This window comes from Nanorana parkeri, unplaced genomic scaffold (assembly GCF_000935625.1).
Source record: "Nanorana parkeri isolate BGI_ZX_2015 unplaced genomic scaffold, ASM93562v1 scaffold121, whole genome shotgun sequence".
NCBI classification, from domain to species: Eukaryota; Metazoa; Chordata; class Amphibia; order Anura; family Dicroglossidae; genus Nanorana; species Nanorana parkeri.
In genome coordinates, this window is record NW_017306389.1 from 633,309 (window position 1) to 659,935 (window position 26,627).

Below are 26,627 nucleotides of genomic sequence, written 5' to 3' on the forward strand. Positions count from 1 at the left end.
TTTCTACTTTTTTAACTGTTCCGAGCAGAGACTGAGCAGGCTCGGCGGCATTCGGCTATTCACTCACTGCTGTTCGGCATCTATGAGAATAGACCGAACAGCAGCGAGTAGCCTGCCGGAGGTTCGGCTCAGCCGATCCAGATGCTGGATCGGCTGAGTCGAACTCCTTCTGCACTTTGGGTCGGCCGAACATGCGGAGCATGTTCGTCCGACCCGAAGCCACGCAAAGCCACCCGATGTACGGCTGATTTCAGCCGATATACAGCTCAAATCAGCCGTACCAGCCTGAAGTGAATCACTTTACTTCAGGTCAGTCTTTCACTCTGCTGCCTGTGGCAGCTTAGTGAATAGACCCCTATGTCTCTCTCTGTTGGAAGAGCCTGCTGCTAGGTAAAAAGGCTGACTGCTCACAGAACACTAAAAAGTGTTGTCAATTGTTTTTCAGGAAACCCAATAGGGTGCACCCTGTTGTTCAAGAACTAACCGGAGTCAAGTTAGTTGCTTGGACAAGCAGATTTTTTTGTTTGTATTATACTATGGACTTGCTGTGCACAGCCCTGCTTCATTGAAAATGTGTTTTTGGTTAGTATTCGTTTATTGAATATGTAGAAATGCACTTAGGAGTGACCACTCTGACACCTGGTCACAAATGCTGTAGAAATAGGTACACAGAGCCAAAGCTAGACGGCAGTGTTTCCTGCATTCCGCTGGCCTTCATTCTGTAACAGACATTCATTCCCAGGGCAAAAAACAACCACGAAAGACCTTGTCAGACAGGATATCAGAATTCCTTATGGCCATGTGTGTTACTAGACTGGTTGTTTCTGTCTTACTGTTTTCTACATAATTACAAATGCAAGAGCATATGCAATTGGTTTGCATCTCCTCGAGATCATCAATACCCTGTAAAGATTACTTACTATAAAAGCACTTTCATGAATGCAAAAACATGATGTTTGGATTCAGAGACAATCTTTAAAAGATGTGCACACATCCTTTTTTAAGGACAACTAAAGCAAGATGCATATGTTTAGATTTAGAGATTTAACTTGAAAAATGACTCTTTTTACCTGCAATAGTGCATGTGCTAAAACTTTTGCACAGACTTTACAGAGGCCATGACTGTAAAGAACTGCATTATGTGGAATGTCTGCATTCAATAACAAAGAACAAGCTGTTTGCTTTGCATATTCATGGATAAATTATTTTATTCTTCTGGATTTTTTTCTGTAATGATTGGCTATCTGGCTCCATCAAGTTTTGAAATGACCTAACTAGCGTTTCCAACAGCTTGGAGGGGTCCAGATTGGCATGATTACTCTAAACTGTATTTTTCCTCTTATTGTACTCTTTGCCAGCAGTAACAAATTATGAAGTTTTCCTTTCAAGATTCTTAGTGACCTGACACAAATAACTTTAGAGAGATGTTCTTATGCACCAGTTGCTATGGTTGCGGTAATGAATTGGAATGGACTGAGATGTTTCATGGTAAATAATAAAACATTTCTACATATGCATTTAACTATGTAAATTCAGTAGGTCTAGTACAGGAGAACATTTCTCAGACATCTGGAAGAAAACAGATTTAACTAAGCAAACACTAAGGGATCAAGATCAAGAGCAATTATGTTTAAGCTGTGATTACTCTTGATGGAGAAGTCTCTTCTACCGTCACAAACCTCAGGAAATCCAGAGCATGTTGCTCTGCAGAGAGACACTGTATGGTAGCAGCTTATAAAAAAAAAAATATTTTTCTTTTCTTAGGAGAGGGTCCTAAACACAAGTTCCATTTCCATTATAGAAAGGAAAATGTGATGCATATTTAGTGTCACACAAGCTGAACTTTATTTTTGAGTGTTATGTTCAATCGCTGTGAATAAGCTGCCTAACAGACAGCAAAAGCAAGGCTGCTGCCATTACAGAAACATATATCTTTAAATATATACATAATAATGAAGAAGTGTGCCACAGAAACACTTTGGCTCAGATACTTATCTTCTTCTTTTGTTGATTGAAGTTGTCAATAATCACACCAATAAAAAGGTTCAGGGTGAAGAAAGATCCAAATATGATAAAAACAACGAAATATAGGTACATGTACTTATTAATTTCATAAATTGGCTGCTGTTCAGTCTAGGGAACAAAGAACAGAGAACAGTAATTACAGTTATAGCAAAGAACATTGTACAACACACATTACAAAGAAGAAGCTACTACACTGTGTAATTCACAAAATGTACTCTACAATCTTACAAATATATTGCCGTCCCTTAAAATTAAGTATCTCTGTGTTTATTTGGCAGGGTATACAGCATCACATCAGAAGTACAAGTGTTATACAATCAATCAACCACAAAGATTGAGCTTGATTTACTAAAGAAATAGACACTGTTTACTTTGTATGTTAATTGCTATGTTGAAGCTTTGATCTCTTTGAATATCCAATCATGTGCAAGGGAAATTAAGAAAAAAAGGTTTCAATATTTTGTTGAAGTGAACACCTTATTTAATAAGCTATGCAAATTTTACCTTTACAAACTGAACCTCTACTCCTTTAGTACATTTACACCTTTAGCTCTATTGGTTATATAAGTAGATTGACATAATTGCAGTGACAGTAAGGAACAGTACTGTACTCTACTGTACCATCAATAAGCAGAAGCAGTCTGTGTATGTACTGTAAATATGGACTTAGCAAAGGTATTTGACACAGTCCCCCACATGCGGCTAATGTATTAGTTAAGGTCAGTAGGTATAGAGTATTCGATTTATAATTGGATAGAAAACTGGCTTAAAGACCGTATTCAGAGAGTGGTGATCAATGATTCATACTCTAAATGGTCTGAGGTTGTTAGTGGTGTCCCCCAAGGTTCAGTGTTGGACCCTTTACTGTTTAATCTATTTATAAATGACAAAGAGTTGGGGATTAAAAGTACTATTTCTGTGTTTGCAGATGACACCAAGTTATGTAGTGGAATACAGTCCTTACAGGATGTCTCCAACCTACAAGCAGATCTGAATGCACTGTGTGATTGGGCAACTATTTGGCAAATGAGGTTTAATGTTGATAAATGTAAAGTTATGTACTTAGGGACTAAAAACATGCGTGCGTCATACACTCTAGGGGGAGTATGTTTGGTTGAGTCAATGGTGGAGAAAGATCTGGGTGTTCTGGTAGATCATAGACTCAATAATAGCAAAGCATCTATGAGAATAGGCCGAACAGCAGCGAGTAGCCTGTCGGAGGTTCGGCTTAGCTGATCCAGATGAGGAGTCAAACTCCTTCTGCACTTGGGGTCGGCCGAACATGCAGAGCATGTTCGGCCGCCCCTAAGCCAGCCGAAGCCACCCGATGTATGGCTGATTTCAGCCGATATACGGCTGGAATCAGCCGTACCAGCCTGAAGTGAATAGCCGAACAGCGTTCTTCGCTTCGGCTCACTTCGCTTCGGGACGGTTAGTCACTCGGCTGCCTACGGCAGCTTAGTGAATAGACCCCTAAGTCTTCCAGATATCTGTTGAGGGAAACCTGTCTTTCTGGAGGTGCCAAACCTGAGCCAATGAGCTCATTTCAAGCCCCTAGAATACTGTTCTGTCATATAAACAACAGAAATTCCCAGCACCTCTGAAACATGTTTTTTTTTGAGCTATAAAAACCTGAGAGAGATTCTAACCCATTTCTCACTGGCTTGGAAACTAAAAAAAGGTTTTGGCTAAAGTTAACTTTTAACTTTTCTAGTTCCAAGCATGCAGGAGTAGATAGCATTATGTCAGAGTTGCAAATGGCTCACATTTTTTTAATTTCTGCTGTAATACACATACATATAAGAACATCATTGCAAGAACCTCGAAGTTCTTATTCTTTTTATTAGTTAATCATTTGTGAATCAGTAATTACTATGAGAAGTGAACCATATAATTCATAATTAGTCACATGTGTGAAATTAAATTCGTTTTTATGGCTAAGCTTTCCTGAAACTCTCAAGACAGCCCACTCTCCAGATTACATTATATCATCTGGAAAATGGATGCTGGTAATAAAAAACATATGCCAATTACAGGGACTGAAGCATTCAATATATATACAGCCCAGTCACCACATTGAATAAAATGACACAGGACCACCAAGAGCGAAGGAAAGACGGGCGGCAACAGAGAATTAATTGTATTACTAATGTTTTACATTCTCCAACACATTTCATGGTGCCACTAATACTTGTAAAGAAAAACAAAACGTAATTAAAAAAAATTCAAATAAGTTATTTGCAGCCAAAAAGTCACTGAATTTGAAACAAATTGGCTTTAATTATTATTATTATTATTATAACATAGTATTTATATAGCGCCAACAGTTTGCGCAGCGCTTTACAATATAAGGAAGACATTACAGTTACAATACCATTCAAGACAAGATGGTAAAGAGGGCCCTGCCCCTGAGGGCTTACAATCTAAAAGAGGAGGGAGAAATGATACATGAGGTAGCTGTGGTAATGAATTATGTGAGAATGTGAAGGTTCAGTGGTTAGGTTGAGGTGGGATAGGCTTCCTTGAAGAGATGAGTCTTTAGGGAACGCCTAAAGGCAGTCAAGGTGGGAGATAGACGGACAGGTAATGAATGCAGCTTCTCACATTTTAACAAGTGAAGACTACTTCCCAATTTCTAATAATGCAAACTGTTATACATGTTTATATTAGGTTAAAGAGGTTCTCAATTTCCAACAAGAAAACTGACAATATACCTGTCTACTCGTGCTGCAGCCAAGACGGTCAAGATTAGGTAAAGTTGAAAGCAATGGGGATGATTTGTTAAAGGATAAGTGAATGTTCACTTAGCTTAGTAAATAAGGTGAAGTTGTTTTCACGTTGAACACCAAGGGAGGCAGGATTTACCTTGCGCAAGACTGGATGACTGATGTGATCGTAGCTTCAATTTGTTCACAAGTGAACATTAATATAGCAAACTAAAGAATGTTTACTTCTTCAGTAAATCAATTTAAATTGTTGATCATGGATAGCACAGCAAAATGAGCCGCTCCAAGAACTCCAGTAACCAAAGAATGGATTTTACACAGGATCAGTTAATTGTAGGAATCTGTGCAAGCGTTAACACAGACCAGAAGTTTTCAGCTTTTTGGCTAAGGGCGGAAAACCCCTTAAAGACAGTGGTAGCCAGTCTCCCTCTCTGTTATGAATACTTTACTACTGCAGTACAGCTCATTTTTATCACACATTTTAGGTATTGGTTTAACCAATACAATGTGACTGGTCATGTCGCCCTGAGGAAGGGACCCTGCGCAGCCCCGAAACGTTGGCTCTATGGCACATGTGACGGATCAATAAAAGTGCTTATGCTTTTTGCACATTACAAGTGAGTGCTGATGACTTTTCTATCATTGATTGGACTGTGGCACAGCACCATCCGTGTCGTCACTTCGAGCACCAACGGATAGTTCTCATGGTTATAACGCAGTAGGGAGTGAAGGTGAATCACTGATGCTAGTTGGTTATGTTGGGGAACATGAATTTAATCATTACTTGCTGAGCATGGCCATAAACTGGTGGACTACTTTCGATATGCAATGGATGCTCTGGCCATCCTTTTTGAGACTGATGAGCACCATAAACAAACACTACTTTTTTTAGCAGTTTGGGCAGTTTTCAGTCTGCTTACACAGTGAAAATGATTTTTATTTCTATAGAACTTTAACTTGTATCAGAGAATTTTAGGATGACCATACATGTTCATGCACTGAGCACCCCTAAGGTCTGGTGGTTACGTTTGCACGCATGGCTCATGCTCTTAAGACTATGAGTAGGCTAAAGGATAACTGTAGTTTTGCAGCAAATTTTTAAGTTTTAGCTCTTTTATCTCCAAGAACAGCATGAAGCATTAGATATATACTGTAACCCTTAGCTATACCTTTTCTTTCCTTGTGCTTTAAAAGCTGTAATTGAAGGCATGGACCAGTGTAAATACTGCTTTGTGTATATTCAGGCTGTCTGTAGTCTGCTCTGTACAGTAAAGAGAGCAACATGACTGCAGACAAGGGGGCTTAAAGAAGAACTATGAAGTGAGTGAAAATCCTCATAGTTCGAGCCGATGTGTGACAATTAAACTGTCACACGTCGGCTCAATAGATCAGTAAGTGAGCGAACACATACAGTCGCTCGCTCACTTCTCGATCATGTCCCTGCAGAGAGCCGTGACTGTCAGTCACTGCTCCCTGCAGGAATTCCCCCCTCCCCTCTCCGATCCACCAGTGCTGACTGGAGGAATGGACGGGGAAGGGGCCAGCACAGCTGGCTCTGCCTACAGATAGGCAGAGCCAGCTGTCATTCACGCAGCTGGGTGGATCTCGACAGTAATGTCAGGATCCGTCCTGGCTGCGGCGGTCTCAGTATACCGTGAGATATAACTCACGATATACTGAGCTTTGGGTCACGAGAGGACGCTAGTATATGTCCTCCCATGACCCTTAAGAGAACTATGGGGAAAATACTTACCCCATAGTTCTCTTTTAAGGTATATTTCAATGTTTGCAGCCAAATGTTCCTATTCACATAGCATTAACTAAAAAAAAATTATAAAATGCTTCTTGCAGTTTAAATTGCTTTTACTTGAGTTAGGGTTTCTTGGCTTCCTAAGGGTTAAAATTTCTACTTGCTTCCTTCTTTTGTAATGTTAGGAAGGGCTGAGAGGGGTTAAAGGATTACAACCCTGGCATCTCCATGGTATGTTAATAAAGTTAATGAGAGAAACACAATTCTCAAATTTCTTTCTATAAGGACAGATGACTGTAAAGGCGCTCAGAAAAAACTGGAATCGGTCATCTTGCTTGCTGCAACAAAACATGTAAATGGTATAAAATATTATTTTTCGGTATGCTGTGTGAATGGGAACACATAACAAACATATAGAGGGGATTTCTCAAACTTGACTGCAAATGTGGAATTACAATTATAATAAAAGTATAAAAAATGGGCAAACAAGAGCATTTCTTATTGCCCTAGCAATCACTAATGTCCACCTATCATTGCTGCAGTAAAGTGTTAAAAATGAAATAAGGACACTGGTTGGCTCCAATTGGCAAAATTACACTTTCTTGTCAACATACTTTACATATATAAGCCCCCCAATGAAGTAGAGACTTTTCACTTTTCATAGTGAATGCTATTTATCGTAATGAATAAGGTGGACCTGCATTGTCTTCAATCATCCAATTCAACCTATTGTATATGATTGGATACACAAAGTAAACACATCTTTACCATATTAACTAAACCACATAAACATTTACTTTGCAAAGTGGAGGTATTCTCAAGTAGACTGAACTGGAGAAACATATCACAAACTACTGGAAGGAGCCCCCCCTTCGCTCATGCACCATAGTGCACCAAACAGCTAACTGAGGAAAGTCTACCATATAGAGGTATCAGTTTACCAGTATCCTCAGACTAATATTGAGAAATTAAACTTGTTCTGCAAAGTCAAAGTATACATTACTTACTGATGATCGAGAATCCACAGCTGCATACATGATATCCATCCACCCTTTAAATGTTGCCTGCAGGAAACAAAGTACTCAGTAAATTGTAAAGCAGTTCTTGTTTTCATTGTAGTGGAATGGCGAGAACTATATTGTGTTTATTAAATTAAAACATGTATACTTTGTTGTGTACCGTGAAGATTGGCGCCAGCATATTTGACATGAGATTTGGCCCTACGCAGGAAATCACATCACAACAAACGTACATTAGCATTTAATATTCAGTTTACACAGTGTGTGTGTTTGGTTTTTCACAAAAAGCCATTTGTGCAATGCCTCCTTCAAGAGGAAACAGCTGTGTCCCCCACGAGGGAGAAGCACAGAACAATAAGGAAATAAAATACACTGTCCAATTGCCAGTGAAGTATCTCCATGTCTGCACATTACATATTGCAGTAATTAGCACCGTTTCTGTGTATATGTAAATATTGCATTGCTAGGATTCTAGGAGCAAGGCTCAGCTCTGGCTAAAAAACCCAGCAACAAAATGATCAGACCGTCACACTCCTACATCACTCTAAAACTCTGAGTGGTAAAGCAAAAGAATGCAAGATAAAGCCTCTTTACAAAAGGCAATATGAGATTGATTGATGGAGAAGGTACATTTCTGAAAGTACAAAACTGATTAAGAGTCTGAGAATAATTTCTGCAAAACAGATATAGCTAAATATTTACAAAATAAAACTGTTTATAAAATATATAGCGCATATACCATGTTGGTCTTCCAGCACTGAAGTTTGTATGTCCCTATCTGCCTCCTGTATATTTCTAATGGACAGTAAGGCTGCTGATCATAGTATTGGAGCAAAAGGAATATATTGGGGGAAATACTTTGCTATGATCAAGGCAAGGCATTATGGTATGGCTGTGGTTGTTCTTAATAGAGAAGGCAGCTGACTTCAAAGGGGTCTCTCAAAGTATCTACAAACTTGGGGAAGCCAGAGAATGTTGGTCTGAAGAGAGAGAGACACTGTGTAGCAGCAGTTTTGCAAGTAAGAGCTGTTATTGCTTGGATTTGGACATGAGGTCTATTACCTTACTAGAAAGTGACTTGATGTGTAGTTAGAGCTGGACGGGCAAAGCTTTTTTTAATGTGTTATGTTTTATTGCTCTGGGCAGGCTGCTTACGTTATTTAATGCTGTTTATGCTTTTCAGATGCTAGAAGTTCAATAAAGTTGGCTGTGGCCCGTCTGAGACCTAATCTGCTGCGTAAAACCTTCTTCGGAGGCTGTCTACTCCAAGATATGTGAGAGCAAGGCTGCTGTCATTACAATAGGTATGCATCAAGGTTTACGGGGGTAAACACACAGAGGGGAATTTATCAAAATTGGAGCAGTAAAAATCTGGAGCAGTTGCCCAGGGCAACCAATCAGCTTCTCTCTTCAATTTGTTCAGTTAAGATTTGAAAATGAAAGAGAGAAGCTGATTGGTTGCCATGCAAACCTGCTCCAGGTTTTGTCTGCTCCAATTTTGATACATTTCCCTCTTAGGATTTAATGGGGCTTGAAATACAGAAAGGTTAATTAAAGCTCAAGGCTTGGTTATCTTCATGTGTTTGGAACTGATGGATGTTTGTAGATATTTGGGTAGAGCAGGGCCATTAAAAGATGGGGCTTAAAGAAGCAACACTTTTTAAGTTTGAAACATTCTGAGCAAAGGACAAAGTTGATTCTTGTTTTTTTTTCATGCAATGCTCCAGTTTTTAAGAATACAGATTTCCATTCTACCTGAGGAAAAAAAACTCCTTTCTAGGCAGACAGTAAATGCATTTTCTATTCTACAATCAGTTGGCATCAGGAAACGTACAGAACAAATCTTTAATTTTGGTTTCTATAGTTGCCTCTCCAATCAATCAGTTTTTTTTTTCCCCTGAAAAAAACAGTTCTGATTAAACACAGTGCAAATAAAACTGTTCTTTCAATGTCTTTTGTAATTCCACCTACAGCTTCATACTCAAATAAAACAAAATTAATTTCTTCCTTTCTGTACCATAAAAAAACAATTACATTGATCATAATATTTTGGTGTTTAAGAATATTAATTTAATTGTCTAAAATAAATCTTTGGAACTTGTGGTTATTGAACAGTGGTAATCCTGTGAGGGTGACTGGGTATAGCACACCTAAAAATGATTTTAGCACCCCCATCACCAGCAACAATATTGCCATATATTGAAGAGTCTGCTTTCCCCCTTTTCTTTTTTCCAAAAATATTTAATTGAGCAAAAGAGAACATGACAAGGGTAATATTCAGCGGTTATGTAATACAGCATTTAGTCTGTATAGGTATTGTAAAGATACAAAACATACAACATATAACTATCACCAGGTATGAAGACTGCTCGATCGCTCTAGCAAAAAACGAGATTGGGGGAGTAGCATCGATATAAGTAGGATGAAGAAGAAAATTAAGGTCTGGAGTTGTTCCTTTTATCAAGCACATTCTCATGATGTTCGCTGTCCTTGAGGTTGGCCGTCTATATCGAGAGGCAATCAATTGTATTTAAGCTGGTGCATACACTCCCAATTGTCATTGTCAAAACCATCCAGGTTCAACTAAAGAATCGGTTGTGGTATACCTATAATAACCTGCGCTACAATAAATCATTTAATATACATTCTAAACATAAATTAACACTTATTTGCAGCCTCACCTCTTTGATTAGCCTCAAACCGGTAACCGTATCACATGTCGGTCTCCCCTCTCAGGCGTATCAACAATGAGCGATATATGGGTACAGTAAAGATTCATTACCCTAGGGGAGTGCACAAAGCACTGGTTCAATCTGCAGAAAGCGATGATTTGAAATCTTGGACATCATCTTCTAGCAAAACCTTTGTATGTGACTACTTAGTCAGGAAGGGCTCATCTGCCAGGGGGCCCGTAACTCTTTTTCCAAGTACCATGTGGAATACCCAAAGGGAAGTACTATCTCTTGTAATTTGGAGTCTTGGAAATGATATAAAATAAAAGGGCTCCAACTGGTACAAAATTGTTTTGTATAGATGTCTTCAACCATTCTTGCCACATTATGGTTGTTACCACTAATATAAAGATGGTGGTTCCCAGTAGCTGAATAGACAAAGCCAGGGATCAGTAGGTAATGGTATACCTAGAAGCTTGGTGAGAAATGCTAAGACCGTTTCCCTATAGGATGAAATTGGTGTACAGCTCCACAAGCAATGATAGAGATTCACCCCTGATAGGTTACACTGCGGGCAATCTATTAAATGAGGCCTTTGAGCGTTTATTTTATGAAAATAGTAAAAGGCATAGTAAGCTTTATGCATAATGTGGAATTGATTCTCCCACCAGGTTTCATTAAGAGTAAAACTTCTGACATTATGGTATCCTTGAAAGTTGTGTACCATTTATTATTTGACAATTTAGATGATTTAGGGAGATAGGTGGGGCTTAGATCGTAGAAATAGAATATTGTTTAGAAACTATTAGAGAGTCTAAGCTGGTAGGTTTAAGTAAGTAGTTTGGATTTTGGGTTTCGCTCTTCCAGTAAAGGGTAAGTTGGGAATAATATAGAAAGTGATTCTTCAAAACCATGTAGTGGTGGCTATAACCCTTTAAAAGCAATGTTAGACGGAATTTCACTTATCTGCGGCCTGCTGAGTAATTATGTGGCTCCCAACACTTAGCCAGCAGGCTGCTGGGGCTTAGGGCTGTTCACACCTGGTGGACTAATATGCCCTAGAAAATAAGACCAGCTAAGCTCAGATGCAGAAAAAGCTTCCTCCATATGAGCCAGTTCCCTGAATGCTCCAGGTCAGCATAAGTTGGGAGGAACATTCACTTCCCTCAGACTCAGCCAATTATGCTATGTCTGTGCTATAGCAGCCCCTCCTTTCCCTGCCACCTCGACTCCAGTAACAGTCCCACCAGGGAGAATAGACAGGTGCCCAGTCCAGCTTCCCAGTCTCCTAGACAACACATGCCAGAATATGAGGGGTGGAGATGTACCAGTCTAGATGGCACTCATTACAATTTGGCTAGGACCTTGAATGCTAGCTTGGCAGAAACTTGGCAGCAACTTTGGCTCAAATTTGTTGAAAGCCCTCCATAGTTTTAGTGCTTTTGAGTTCAGCCTTACATTTGGAAACATAATTATGAGCCGTGTCCTTGGATGGGAAATTAAGTTGCAAGTAGATAAAAGAAATTAACTTAGGGGAAAGAGGGGTATGGTAGTGGGATTCCTGTTGGCTAGCAGCAATGAGAGACAAATTCTAATCTGCATATATCAGAACATTTCCAAATGGAAAGCTTACATTTTTTTCCTGATCTCTGACAAGCATTAAATGGAGTTGCCATTGACAAAAGAGTAAACATATTGAACATATACGAGCTACACCAGTTAAAGGCACTGGGTGACTCCAAGCTGGGTAAAAATACAGGGTTACCTAGGAGTGGCTTAAGTGTAAGTGTTAATTAATCTAAAAGATTTAGTGGTGTCCCAAATGGCCAAACTGTGATGCATCAAGGGGCTTATAGAGTGAGGCCTTCAATAAGTCAGAAACAAAGGGAGTGCTCAGGGATACACAGATGAGCAACAGTGGGCCTCTAGGTTTATCCACAGGCAAACCTCCCTAAAAAACGAAGAGAGAAATAGATAGAAATAAAGTAACTATTGCCACAATAAAGCCAATGCTCTGGGTCATAGTATACCACATGTTACACAGAAGAAATGCAGACAATCTACTAGCAAAGATACAAATAGAGCGAAGGAAGGCCATACCATCCATACTAGGAACACACTCCTACCTCATAATTAATTCTACAAAATAAATGTGCCCTGACACAGGTGAATGCTATGCCCTCTGTCTCTGCCAACATACTTGACTAATTGGGCCTAATTTACCTAAGGATATGGGCATACACTGGCACATCAATCGTGCTTAGTCAACTAAATTGTATCCTGGCATTATTTATTATGCACCTGCCTGCAATGCCATGCACATGCATGCCATAGTATATATACGCTGAATCTACTAACAATGTGTGTTTTAAATGCATGCCAGCTAAGCCGTAGCATATCTAAAATAAAAATGTAATTTTCTCTAACTTTTTTGGGTCTATGCAATAATTATCCATAACATGTAGGAAAAAAACTGCAATAAAACGATTCTGTCAAGTTAAAAATAACAAATCAAAAGTCCCTACAATAGGAGAGCTTTTATATTAATCTTTCCAAGGGCCTGTGTCTCCTACCTTCCCTGCCTCCTCAGCGTTTGACACATCCAAGAGTGACGGATGCCTGTGTCCCCTTGCTGTAAGAATCAAGGTGTGGACTGGGTTATATTATCTCCCAATTAATGGTCACAGCATATCTTTAAATGAAAAAGATTAATTCATCCAAACTTCACTTATTACATGTTGCTATGGGATCTCAAGATACTAAAAGCCTTCCGCTGATACAGTCCGCACCATCCTTTCTATATTTAAATCTGAAAAATGTTGCTGTTACAGTTATCTCTCACCCCCCTAGCGTGACATCTCAGGACTCCAGGTGGGAGGAAGATCAGAACATGATGACCTGATCTGAGTGGGTTTTCTGTTGACTTTGTCAATATCAGTTTGTTCCCTGCTGCACACATTGAACAATGAAAAACATCCACTATTTCTTTATGTTCTACCAAAAAAATCAGTGACACAACCCTTCTGAACCATGTGTTCTAACATAATGGATGTCACCTTTGACTAAGGGGTCTATTCACTAAGTAGCCGTAGGCAGCCGAGTGAATGACCGACCTGAAGTGAAGTGAGCCGAACACTGTTAGGCTATTCACTTCAGGCTGGTACGGCTGATTTCAGCCGTACAACGGCTGAAATCAGCCGTACATCGGCTTGCTTCACATGGCTTCGGGTCGGCCGAACATGCTCAGCATGTTCAGCTGACCCGAAGTGCAGAAGGAGTTCGACTCAGCCGATCCAACATCTGGATCGGTTGAGCCGACCCTCCGGCAGGCTACTCACTGCTGTTCGTTCTATTCTCATAGATGCCGAACAGCAGTGAGTGAATAGCTGAATGCCGCTGAGCGGTCCCTCAGAGGTACCGAGCAGAACAGAAAAAGAGTTAAAAAAAGTTTTAAAAAGTACATAGAAAACAATTGTGCAGAGCTAGCAGTGACAGCTAGCTCCGCCCAATAGTTTCCTATTGTCCGCCTGCTCTGCTGCCATCAAAAAAAAAACTCTCTGGAGCGCTCTGGAGGCCTCCCAATCCCGGCCTCCCAGGAGAGAAACACTGCTGTGTCTTTCTTTTTCTTTATTCCAACGATGTCAGAATAGAGAGAAAAAAAATTCCCATTGAAATACATTGCTACATTACTATTGGCTATTTCAATTTGCAAATGCCAATAGTAAACTAGCATTGTACCCGCCCTCTGCTGATGGACCTGATGGAGAACTGCAGCAGAGGGCAAATTGAAATAGCTAATAGTAATGTAGCAATGTATTTCAATGGGAATTTTTTTTTCTATTCTGACATCGCTTCGTGTCAGAATAAAGAAAAAGAAAGACACAGCAGTGTTTCTCTCCTTGGCGGCCGGGAGCAGGAGACTACCGGGGTGCCAGGGAGAGTTAGCTGTTTGGAGATCAGTGTCCCTGGCTAGCAGGTAATCAGGGACGCTGATCTCTCTGCAAGTGGCCGGAGATCACGGCTGGCTCCGCCCAGCTGTCAGAAGCAGGCTGTCCCGAAGGGGTCCTGAGGCTGAAGGTAGCCGAAGGATCGGCCGAAGCTACGGCTAGAACCTTCGGCAGCTTAGTGAACAGACCCCTAAGTTTGCAATGCGGAGTTTACAAAAAAATTTGGCAAGAGGATATGGCTGGTAAAAATGTAAAAGTAACATATTAAAAAAAGGCAGTAGAGCCAAAACTGATAATTCAGTTTTTAGTTTCTGGCAGGTCCAATCACCCTTCAGGTGCATACATGTTTCAGGGAGTCAGTGACGAAGTCACTTTATACTCAATTCTCATCCTTATGTTATGGAGCAAGAAGTAAGGGTTAAATTCCAAGGCATAAATAGGGTGGCACAGCTGAGAGCTCCAGTGGGCATAACTTGAAGTCCATGAGAGTTACAAGATGTCAGCTAGTGAATTAGCGCCACTAAACTCTGAAGTTTAAAGCACACCCATTCTTTGCCTGCGATCCCTGGAAGGAGTTATGGCAATAAAAATCTGGGATGGATTTGAGCATTTCCATTCTCTATCCAAAATGTTAAAAGATAACTTTAAGCACATGCTGCAGTGCCTTGTTTAGGCTTGTTGACAGGATGGCTTGGTGTTCCTTAGGAGAAATGCACCAACATGAAAGCTAACCAAACTAAACCATGTTATGCACTCCCCTATGTCTAATGTATCAAGACTGTATGATTGTACAGGCATGGGCGACATAGACAGAGCAGACTTCCTTGTCCTGAAAGGCTAACTCAATTTTGGCTTTTTGGCCATCTATCTGGAACTCCTCCTAGTTAGTTCTCCGATATCTCCCACACACAGGTTTTCCTTATATGTATTTTGTCACTGCATTGCTATCCTCAGATTTCTGTTCTGCACATTGAAAGCCCTGAATTTAGCCATTTACAACTTAAAAATGAATGTTTAGTAATGACAATCTACAAACAGATACTTCTAGATAGTTGCCGGCTTATTTTTTTTGCATACTGTATTTTTCTTTTACTTCCCAGTCTTCTGACAGTGGCCATTTTAACTAAGGGCAGGTTACTAGATCTCCCTTTACTTCCTGGAACTCTGGCACATGTGACTATGAGCATGCACATCATCTCAGGGGAAAAAATGCCTTTCCCTGAGATCTTGTGAAATTACAGATGAGATTTCACACCAATGCTCTGCTGATGTAACCTTCCCAGGATTCAATACTTGGGCACAATTACATAATTTGTGCCAAAGTGGACCAGGAAGTGAGAAAAGTAATTGTAAGCAAAATAAAAATATGTTTGTTTAGCTAGTGAATGTAAGATAATTTCATTTCAGCATGCAGAGCTGTATGCTGATGTGATTTTTAGTCAAAAGGGGAAAAGGTCCATGTTAACTCTATTAGCTTTCAAGCTTCTCTGTTGATAGAACATTCTTCTATCAATCCTCCCTTTTCCAGTGCCAGTTCACAGGAACAAATTATGGTTCCCATTCATACAAAACAAAAATACCACCTTTTGAGAGAGAAGATGGTTAATGAAGATATGATTCAACCAATTTTGTTTGGATTGAGCCCAATGGCTTACTTTATTATAAATAGTATCAAAAATAATATAAACACGGCACCATCAACAAAAATCCTCCATTATAAAAGTTGACAACGTTGTCAATCACCTCACAAATAAAAACCAATAGAGCAGTCCACAACCATTCGTCTCATTCTCACTTTGAAAAGCTGATGGCCATCACCACTAATTGCTGGGAAGACTCCTTTTGTATTTAAGATGTTGTTATAATTCATAGAACGTAAGTATATTCCATATTAGAGTTTTGCTGTGAATAATTCCCACTTGCAGTATATAAAGATTGTGCAAAATCAGTGTAAGCCACGAGAAGTTTATTTTCGGAAAATATATAGTGCTTGCTGCTACTTAACCACTGTTATGCATCGTAGGTCTCATTGTAAGCAGCTTTTGATGCTTGTTCATGACTACAACTGCATAATGTATGCGATTGTTCAGATAACTATATAATTTCGAGTCTTCACTGACTATTATTACTACTGCATTGTCCTAATTCCAATATTCTGTACTATTGTATTCTGTGTATAACAAACAAAATAAAAAATTTGTTATTAAAAAAAAAAAAGATTGTGCAAAAAAAAAAGAAAGAAAGACAACAACAGATGAAAAAGAAGTTCCTTAATTGATGCTGTTCAGTTAATAAATACTGTTTTCGTATGGCAGTCTCACTCCATCTCTATTTATATCCACAACATGTAACACATCCAGCAACCACTAGATCATTGAAATGTCTTTCATCTATAGATTGAAACAATGTTGCACATCTTAGGGATGCTCTATTGGTTTTTATGTGAGGTGATTGACAACCTTGTCAACTATTATAATGGAGGATTTTTTGTAATGGTGCTATTTTTATATTATTTTTGATACTATTTATAATAAAGTAAGCCATTGGGCTCAATCTAAACAAAATTGGTTGAATCATAACTTCTTTAACCATCTTCTCTCTCAAAAGGTGGTATTTGAGTTCTGTAGACATGTGCGATTCGTTAAGTTCCGAATTGAAATTCGGACGAAATTCCGGACATTCTTACGTATCCAAATTCCAGATATAATGAATGCAAACTAATACGAATTTCTGATTACGAAATTCGTTAGCGGTAGTCTGGACGAAATTTTGTTTGTTGGATGAAATTTCGTTGCGACAAAATGACATTAGAAACATTTTTGAAGAATTTTTTAAGTCTGTAGAAGAGGAAAAAAAAAGCGTGAGGTTCCCCCCAATTCATACCAGACCTTTTAGGCCTTGTAGGAATGTTAGGAGGGACCCCCCAAGTTTAAACAAAAAAATAAGTGCGTGGGGTCCCCCTAACATTTCTCCCAGACCCTTGATCCAAGCACTGGCCCGGCAGGGCAGGAAAGGGGGGGGGGCGATCGAGCACCCCCTCCCTGCGCCTTTCCAGGCCACGTGCCCTCTGCATCGGGTGGGTGTCCCCATGCCGATGGGGACAAGCGCCTCTTCCCCACAACCCTGACCCGGTGGTTGTGGGGGTCTGCGGGCAAGGGGGCTTATTTAATTAAGGGGGCACCCAGAAGCCGCCTCCCCTTGTAAATGAGTAAGGGGTACTTGTACCCCTACCCATTCACTAAAGGGTTAAATAAAATAGTTATTAAAAAGTCCAGACTTTTGATAAAATCCTTTAATTGTAAAAAAAAACAAAGAGTAATTTTTTTACTATTCCTTTAATTAAAAAAAAAATAGCTCCATTGATGTAATCCAGCGTCAATCACGATGCACGTCCCCCGCCGAAATAAAAAAAAGTCCTGCGGCACGACGACCACCCGAACCCGACGAAAAGTCGCTGCAAAATGACATTCAGCCCGAATGTCAACAGATGGGCGGAGCTACATAGCTACATAGCATTCGGAAACTCCCGAATACTATTCATGAGTTTCAGAATGATATTCGGGTCTGTGAGCCGAGGTGCCATAATGCTTTTATATGACACCTCAGCTCACATAACTGCATGAATAGTAAAAGAAAACCTTATATACAATGGTCAGGCAAAGCAGTATTGATTTGGAAATCTTAAAATGTATTTCCACCTTTGCAGTCAAATTTGAGACAACCCCACTACACATCTATGTGTTCCCATTCACGCAGCATACCTAAAAATAATGTGAAAAAATCTTATCTGTTTCTTTGGAGCAGGTCATTGTGCAGACTGCAAGCTACTCTAAAAAAATTAAAAACCCTTTCCCATACAAAGACCAGGGAGATACTGAGTTTCCTCTCATTAACATACAATGCTTCTAGACCAGGAGTAGGCAAACTGCCTCTGGCAAGTCATGTCAAAAGTCTGGACTTTATAATAACTATTTGATTTAACCCTTTAGTGAATGGGTAGGGGTACAAGTAACCTTACTCATTCACATGGGGGGGCAGCATCTGGGCGCCCCCTTAATTAAAGGGGTACCCCGATGCAAATAAGCCCCCTTGTCTGCAGACCCCCCACAACCACTGGGTCAGGGTTGTGGGGAAGAGGCCCTTGTCCCCATTGGCATGGGGACACCCTCCCAATGCCGAGGGCACGTGTCCTGTTAAGGTGCAGGGGGGGTGCTCGATTGTCCCTCCCTTTCCTGCCCTGCCGGGCCAGTGCTTGGATCAAGGGTATGGTAGGAATGTTAGGGGAGACCCCCACGTCCCCCCCCATTTTTGGGGGCTGGGGTTCCCCCTTAAAATTTCTACCAGACCTAAAGGGCCTGGTAGGGATTTTGAGGGAACGCCCCACACTTTTCTTTTTTAGTTCAACTTGGGGGGTCCCTGCTAACATTCCTACCAGACCTAATGGGTCTGGTATGAATTGAGGGGGGGGGAACCTCATGCTTTTTTTCCCCTTCTTCTGCAGACTAAAAAAAAACATTTTTCCTAATGTAATTTTGCTGCAACGAAATTTCGTCCAACAAACGAAATTGCGTCCAGACTACCGCTAATGAATTTTGTCCGAATCCAAATCCCGAAACGAATTGAGTTTTGGACCCGAATCCCGAAAAACGAAATAACGCAAAATCCGAATCAAAACGAAACGAAAACAAATTTTTTGCCAGTGCACATGTCTAGTGTTCTGTATGCTTTCAAGTTATTGACCAATCCAGGGGAATTTGTATAGTTAACTGTACTATATAGTGGTTGTTTTTTACAATTTATTTGGTTCCCGGTAATACCAGCAAACTCAAACATTCATTGAGATGAGCCTGCGCAATACATACACTGTATATTCGAATAGCTATCTGGACTGTACAGTTAGCAGGAACATAACTGGGGTATTTAGCCACCTAAATTCCAAACAAATTTGAAGTTCCCAGCACCATTTTAATAGCTGGTTTCAGTGGCTGTAAGCAGGTTTGGCAGGTGCCCAGGAGCCGAAATATATCCAATGAAATCTACTTCTAAATCAAAGCCCCAACTGTGCCCAAAAAAAGATATGTTATGTTTTAGGAAAGACTTAGAGGGTGTAAAATCGACACAAAACAAAAACCTACAAAAAATACCAATCCCAACAGCAAAAAAGAATCTGGTTCTAAAAAGGTAAACACAGGATATATTTATCAGGTAAATTTTTAATTCAGAAAAAGCCCCTTTGAAACAGGGACTGTCTTGGAAAATACAGAACATATGAATAATATGTTTAAAAAAATCAAATTAATACTCACCACCTGAAGCAGAGCCAAGTATCCTGCACCAACATTGTCAAAGTTGACTTTTACTTTTGTCCAGTAGACTTCTGAGGAATTCATTGCCTCGCACATTGTTTTGTTCTCTATAATAGACGCATCAATTTCTGTCTTGTTCTCAGCGTAAACACATTTCCCAAACTTTCCGGCAAATAAATTGACTCCCATGATGCTAAAAATTAGCCAGAATATGAGGCAGACCAAGAGGACATTCATGATGGACGGAATAGCTCCAATTAAGGCGTTTACTACAACCTTAAAGCAGAATATTGTATAATTAGTTTATCATACTAAAAGAATGATAAATTAACATTGATCATGACAAGGCAAACAGGCCTGTTCAGCTTGATTTTATACAGTGAACTGTGTTTAATTAATACAAGGGAGATCTGTAAATGATTGCATCTGATTTCATTTTTTAAAGCTTTAAAGGAAAAAAGCAAAAATCAGCTTTGTGAGTCAAATGTATTATCTAGCACATGCAACCCTGCACAAGCAGAATATTAAAATAACTATGGCGACACATAGTGGATGGTAAGTATCTAACTTCGGACACTGTAGGCTGTAGTAAGATCTAGTTAACAATGGAGTATGGTTTGCACAACAAAATGTCCATAAAATCAAGCTGCAAAGGCATAATTTACTTAGTGTACATATGTTTACTCTGGTATAGTGAAGCCATATATGAACAGAAAACACATAGAAATCTGCAAGGAAGAGTATGCATTTCCAGATTGTACAACTGGTCATATTAGGCATTTATCTCCAGGAAACAAACATTGCACTATATGGAATTGTATAATAACTTACAAAACAAGGCATACCATTGCATGCTCCTCTAAAGTGCAAATTTCTCATTCTTAACAGCATTGGCAGAGAAAGCATGTCATATAAACAGGTCATACATATATACAGGCTCATATTCACAAATATATTTCACGCTTGTTTTGTTAAAATTAAGTTTAAATATTTCCATCAAATGCCAAGCAGCAGCGGGAAAGCAATATCCTTGCTTGCTGGGTTATGCAGTTTGCATGCTTCATGGATGAGATCAGTAAAATAGATTTTGAATATCTGAGTCCTTTGATTACATAATGCATTTCTCAGTTTTATAAAGATTAGGGGGTTGAACTAGTCATGGAATCAACAAATATAAAGACATTCACATCTATAGAAAAAATGAAATCCATTACAATCTTTCTATTACAGAAAAACTGCCATTGCTGATCTCCGCTTCTAAAAAATGACAGTTTCCTGGTTGTCATCCTATTACAACTGTTTCAAAACTTTTTGAGGAATTGACCTGGAAGTGTACAGATCTGGGGTGCTGACTTCATGGCCCATACACACTTTTGTATTGCAATAGTGCATACATGTTAACGTGTGTTGCATTAGGGTAGCCTATTCATTTGAATGGAATGCCTAATGCACCAAAAAGGTGTATGTAAAATTTTTGGCAGTGCAGCGACCGAAATGCATGTTCATCTGCAACGTATGTTGGGGTGCCATTCAGAATGATTGGCACACCATCGCACCAATAAGTGTAACATAAAATCTGTTTTTTTATTCTGCAGATGATGTAGGCCACACTATCTCATACAGTTTATAATATTTTTGTCTACAAAATGTTAGCAACATATTCAATTAATAATGATGTGTCATTTATTTGCTCATATATTCATCCTTTCAAAAAGTAACAATGCTTGTTAACTGTCCATGACCTGTACAAATCCCTAATCAGTTATAAATAAATGCACAATTTAAACCAGTTGTTCAGAAACTTTTTTTTTATTCTCAGACCTCACAAGCTCATTACCACAAGGAACCATGTCTGGCCTCTGTCAACAATCATTACTATGCTGAGACAAACGTAGCAAAACCAAAGCTGGTACCTCCTAGTGCCTCTTCTGAAATATATATATATATATATAGAAAGAGATATCTAGATATATTTAAACACAAATATGTGTATATTTTTTATTTTATTTAGTGAAGCTGTGTTCATACCAATCATTCAAACAAGATATTATTGGACTTGTGCTATTGTTTTTTTAGCTCCACTGTATTGTCCATTGTGTAACATTGAGCATCGAAGGAAGGTCTGCCCCACCGTTTGAGAAACACTGGTTTAATAATAGTAATATATCATTAGCAGAGAAGTAAATTACAAGCTATATGTCATGGTAATTTCAATCATGTAGACATTTCCATATTTGTTAAGACAAATCAAGGTTGGCACCTATGAGTAGACGCTGCCATAAAACATATAGTTAGCAGATAGCTCAGTAGCTAAAGTTGTAGACATTGACTCTCATTTATATCATTAAGGATGAAAGTAAACAGATGTATGAAGGCTGCCAATGCTGACCTCTTCTGATAATGCTACTTCCCTGGCTGTTATGCTGATCCAATGACTTTAGTACTTTGAGTCGCTAACCCAGGACAAGAAGTCCTGACTTCATTCTAATTTTCCTGATTGGCATACTTGCTCTGAAGAAGTGACTCAGAAAACATCAAAGAATGAAACAGACAGGAGACTTGATAGAGGTCAGCAATGGCATCATTTACATTTTTCTCATTACAAGTTTCCTTAAAGAGAATAGCAGCAAGACTGAAACAACATATTAGTCCTATACAAAACACAAAAGACAACTCAAATAAACATATAGTTTAGGCATACAGTGTTCCTTAAACATCAGCATTTCTCCCTACTTTGTTGTTTTAAGAGCCTAGTTTCCCTATACTCAACCAAAAACTGCACTAAATCAGTTTACACTCTCTCCCTCTCTTTATATACTGTATGTAGTAAGTATATAATTTTCCCCTAAATTCCCCTAAATGCACAATCAAAAAAAATCAGAACATCCAATATTGTATAGAGACATTGTCACCTGCACATTCACAACAGAGAAACAATGCTCTTTATAGTCCACCCACCCTCTTAGCAAGCACCTCCCATGTTAAAGTGTTTGAGCAAGGTGATTGGGCACTCAGCTCAAAGCACTATCATATGGGGAAAGTCATATGCTCCCCCATAAAAGGAAGCCCCACTCCATTACAGCATTGGCGTGAAGGCTCTAATGGTGTGGAAGGAGGGGGTAGGTGGCAAGGCAAGGTGGGTATACCTTGTTGGGAAGGTGGGCTATCAGGAGACACTTTCCCTTATAAGAGATAAATGGCAGTGCTTTTAGAAATATCACTTCTGATATATCAAAGACCACAATTGCACAATGGACAGCACTGCCAGTAGCTAATTCCATGCTAGACCTAATGCCAGCAATAAAGCAACGCAACACAAATGCAAGGGTAATGGAGAGGCCGCATGACTCAGAGGCCAGTTACTAGCATGTGAGTGGCAGGGCAAAGCTCTTTTCTCTCCTCTTCTTCTTTCTATTTCAAGGCACAGAGTCAGTTTCACTTAATGCCTGCCCTCCCCCGCATATACTCACTTTTACTTCATTCCTTTGTTATTCTATTTGGCTTCCTGAAGCGAGAAGAAATACCTGATACCTTCAGGTATGGGTAACATGGGACTCACTCCCCTTCATCTCACAATGCAGCACTGTGTGTCTTAGCAGCCAATCGCCAAGCTCTGGCACTGTCACGTGGGAAATGAAGAGAGAGTACAACCCAAAAGAATTTGGTGCGTACACAGGGCTTCTTTTCTTTTTGCGGGCAAACTGAGCAGCAGAAAAGTAAAGAGTAGGTAGTTTTAAACAGCTGAAGAGGAGTGGCACTAAAGCAACTTGTTTTGCCCTGCATGGGTACAGCATAGGTTCATCTTAAAGCAGAACTGTGACCAGGCTATCAGAGCTCAAATATTCTCATATTCTTAACAAGCAATACATAAAATAAATCATGACTGGGTAATCTAAGTGAAGATACCATTTATAGTGTGAAGATTATCCACTTCTTTAATAAATCAGCCCCCATTGCTTCCTATTTGTTTCTACAGTACAGGAAGTATGAGGACATTTTCCCAATATGACACAGACAGCAAAAAAAATAAACCTTTACTGACCTCTGTAGCTTCAGAAACTGCGGAGCAATTCATCGTTAGTTGCCTAAATGGTGTCTCAACACTCTGCTCTCTAACCTACCAGAGTGCTAGCTCTGTGTTTACATTATAGATAAGAAAGCTGGCAGGCTTTCAAGTCACTGCTGGGAGCATGGAGCAGAGTGAGCTCAGCTGCTGAGATGAAATTGAAAAGGATGCTGCTGTAAACTTTGAGGATGAATTACTCCTCTGAGCCTGCTACTACAAAGGTTAGTAAAACGTATTTACTGCTTGTTAAGTATAGGTAAATATTTGAACGCTCATAGTCTGGACACAGTTATTCTTGGTATATATAGTAGTAATAATGGATTACACATTACTACATCCCGATAGCACTTAAAAATATCAGTAGCTTGATTATGTAAAGTTTTACAATCCATGTTGTGTCCAGTGCAGTGCAGAGGCTTAAAAGTACAGACAAACAAGAATAGAAAAAACAGAGAAAACGATGTTTATGAAACACGGAGCATGCATGTTAATTTACATGTTGTAGCGTTACCATGCAGAATAATTACAAGAGCACAATAAAGAACAATGTACCCTATTTAATGTACACAATCTTGATGAGATGTTATCTGCCCTATGGGTGCTCATACCCTGGGAGAATGTCAATCATTTTTTAAGAATGGGAGATATTAAAGTGAGTGCATAGCCAAAAGCTTCTTTTTTTTTTTTTTAGCTTTGGACAGAGTAGAGAAGAATTAGAACCTATCTATCTATCTATCTATCTATCTATCTATCTATCTATCTATCTATCTATCATATCCAGTTTCTATAGCTGTCTGTCCCCCGCTGGCAACATGCACCGTCTGTATCAAGCCTGGTGACCATTGTCACTGAGACAGAAAGTATTAGGAAATCCAAATGCTACAGTTGCCACGAGAACAGGAGGTGAGGGATATATATTTTTAATGCAGACACCTGTTTTCATTCTCTTTGGAGTTATGTTCTCTTACTTGCTGTTGGGTCTGTGGGACAGGGCGTGAAGGAAAATCCCCCCAACAGGACACAGACAATCATTTAAAAAGGGGGTGTATAGCCCTCCATACTTTATGCAAAACAAAAACAAAAGTTTTAGCTATACATATACTTTAAGAATAGGAGATATACCTCAAAACATTGTCCTCGTGTGTTGGAAAATCATTCTTTCTAAACAACAAATGGTGTCTTTACATGAGCTCTTCTAGGTTACACAGCAAATACTATGTAAAAAGTGTAATGAAAAAAAACGTGTCTTCAATGGTATGCAGAGTGCTTTGTTTTAAGCTCCCCTGCACACAATTGGATGTTTGAAGTTAACAAAGTTTAATCTTAGCTTGCTTCACTACTCTTCACCTGTATCCAAAGTATCGTCAATCCCATAGATCCGTATTCCCCTTACATGTACTGTACAATCAGCCTAAGAGAACATATACACTATGTGGGCTTCTCATGCAAATAATTATGTATTTTTCTGTTGTTACAGAATAAATACAGTTTTGTACACACTTTTTTTTCTTCCATCTGGTGATGGCAATGTTCGTCAGTACCAGTAAGGATCGTGTGTGGCCAATCTACAGGCTGGTCTGTGGGAACAGGGGTTTCTACAGGGGCCCTATTTAAAAAGGCATAGCTGTGATCAAAGATAGAATCTTCCTTGAGCATTGTGCTATGAAAATACATACTCGTCCACAATTTCTGTAAGGAATACCAAGTGCTCTCTTGCGTTGGGCTGAAATTAGCTTGGCTTAAAACCCTTTTAGCTCAGGAGTAGCTGTGATGGTTGTGTAAGAAATATATTTTTTGGACGTTTCTTTGAAATGTCTTCACAAAGACACAATGGTTTTACCTGGGTGTTATCAAATATCCATGGAAATGCCATAGAACAGGACATAAAAGCTGGATTAAATGCTAGATTACATTGATCACCATTGTTTTGTGTGCCACAATATTAACAAGCAACCCAGCAAGTCTTCTCCGTCTCTGTGTATTATAGGTGACATGTTCAAACCTCACTGCCAACTGAAACCCTCTGGGGACAGAAGCAAGCCAACTTTGCAGACCATTATGAAGCCATATGAATTAGCTCATTGTGCAATAAATGTCTTCAGACCAAATGAAAAACAGTTTCATTTCTACTTTAATTGTCCTATGAGCTTAGCCTGTTTTTGCCAGATATTTTAATGTATTTGAGCTTAAAAATGTTTTTCTCTACAAAACAGCAGTCTTATGAGCATTTTCTGTGCATTTTTCAGATTAATAAACAGTTATATCTGGTCACTATTTTACTATTTAATCCAATTACAGTTTATACTTTAGTTCTCAGTTCAGTTCTTGCCTGCATTCAGTGGATGCAGGCAAGCTAAATAACCCACTGGCTTTCAATACATTACAAGAATTGTACAGTGCTGAGAATTTTAAAGCTTGCTGACAGGAAAGCAGAGCAGAGTGATGACCTTTATCAGAGTGACACTCCTCCTTCATTGTATAATTAGCAGACAGGAGGTACTGTACTGTTTGCCTTAAAGTGTATCTAAAGACCTTCCTTAGGGTTTTATTGCTTTGTGTGTCACCACAGGGGAGTATGTACTGGTGACTATTGTCATCTGGACTGAAAGTGAGAGAAAATCCAAAATTTTGGATTGTGACTGGGTGAGTAATAGAGGGGGAATTTTCAAATGGGGAACGTTAATTCTGTTGACAAATGTCTCCAAGAGGATTTCCTTACTTTTGAGAGATCCCATATTATATCTTGAGATAGGAAGTGAAGTAAACTCCCTCCAAAGGGACATACACAGCAATGAACCTTTTATAATGCTATCCAAAACTAAATAAAAACAGTTTTGGTTTAAATTGACTTTTTACTGCATTAACGTAAATTGAAGTCAAGATATATGAAGTTTGTGAGGAATGTGAGGAATCACAAGACCTTCTAAACACTACCCAATAAAATTATAATCACTTGTTCAGTCCTTTGACATTGATTGTATGATGTATGTACGGTAGGAATATATTTTCTGACTTTATCTATACATCTACATAATGAGGATATGTATTTGTTTTTGTCTGTAATATTCATCTAAAATACATTATGGTCCTAGCAGCAATAATACCAAGTTTTCTAA

At 39.2% G+C, this 26,627-nt stretch overlaps 1 protein-coding gene across 1 annotated transcript in view; it reads right to left on the bottom strand.

Moving 5' to 3' along the window:
* LOC108784628 (sodium channel protein type 4 subunit alpha-like) overlaps positions 1-26,627 on the bottom strand; it is a 338,732-nt gene that overhangs the window by 8,502 nt on the left and 303,603 nt on the right. Inside the window, exons 23-25 of the mRNA XM_018553495.1 lie at positions 19,446-19,721; positions 7,509-7,565; positions 1,992-2,133 (exon numbers count right to left, since the gene is read on the bottom strand). Coding sequence (XP_018408997.1) covers positions 1,992-2,133; positions 7,509-7,565; positions 19,446-19,721 — 475 coding nt within the window. The remainder of the gene's footprint in view (positions 1-1,991; positions 2,134-7,508; positions 7,566-19,445; positions 19,722-26,627) is intronic.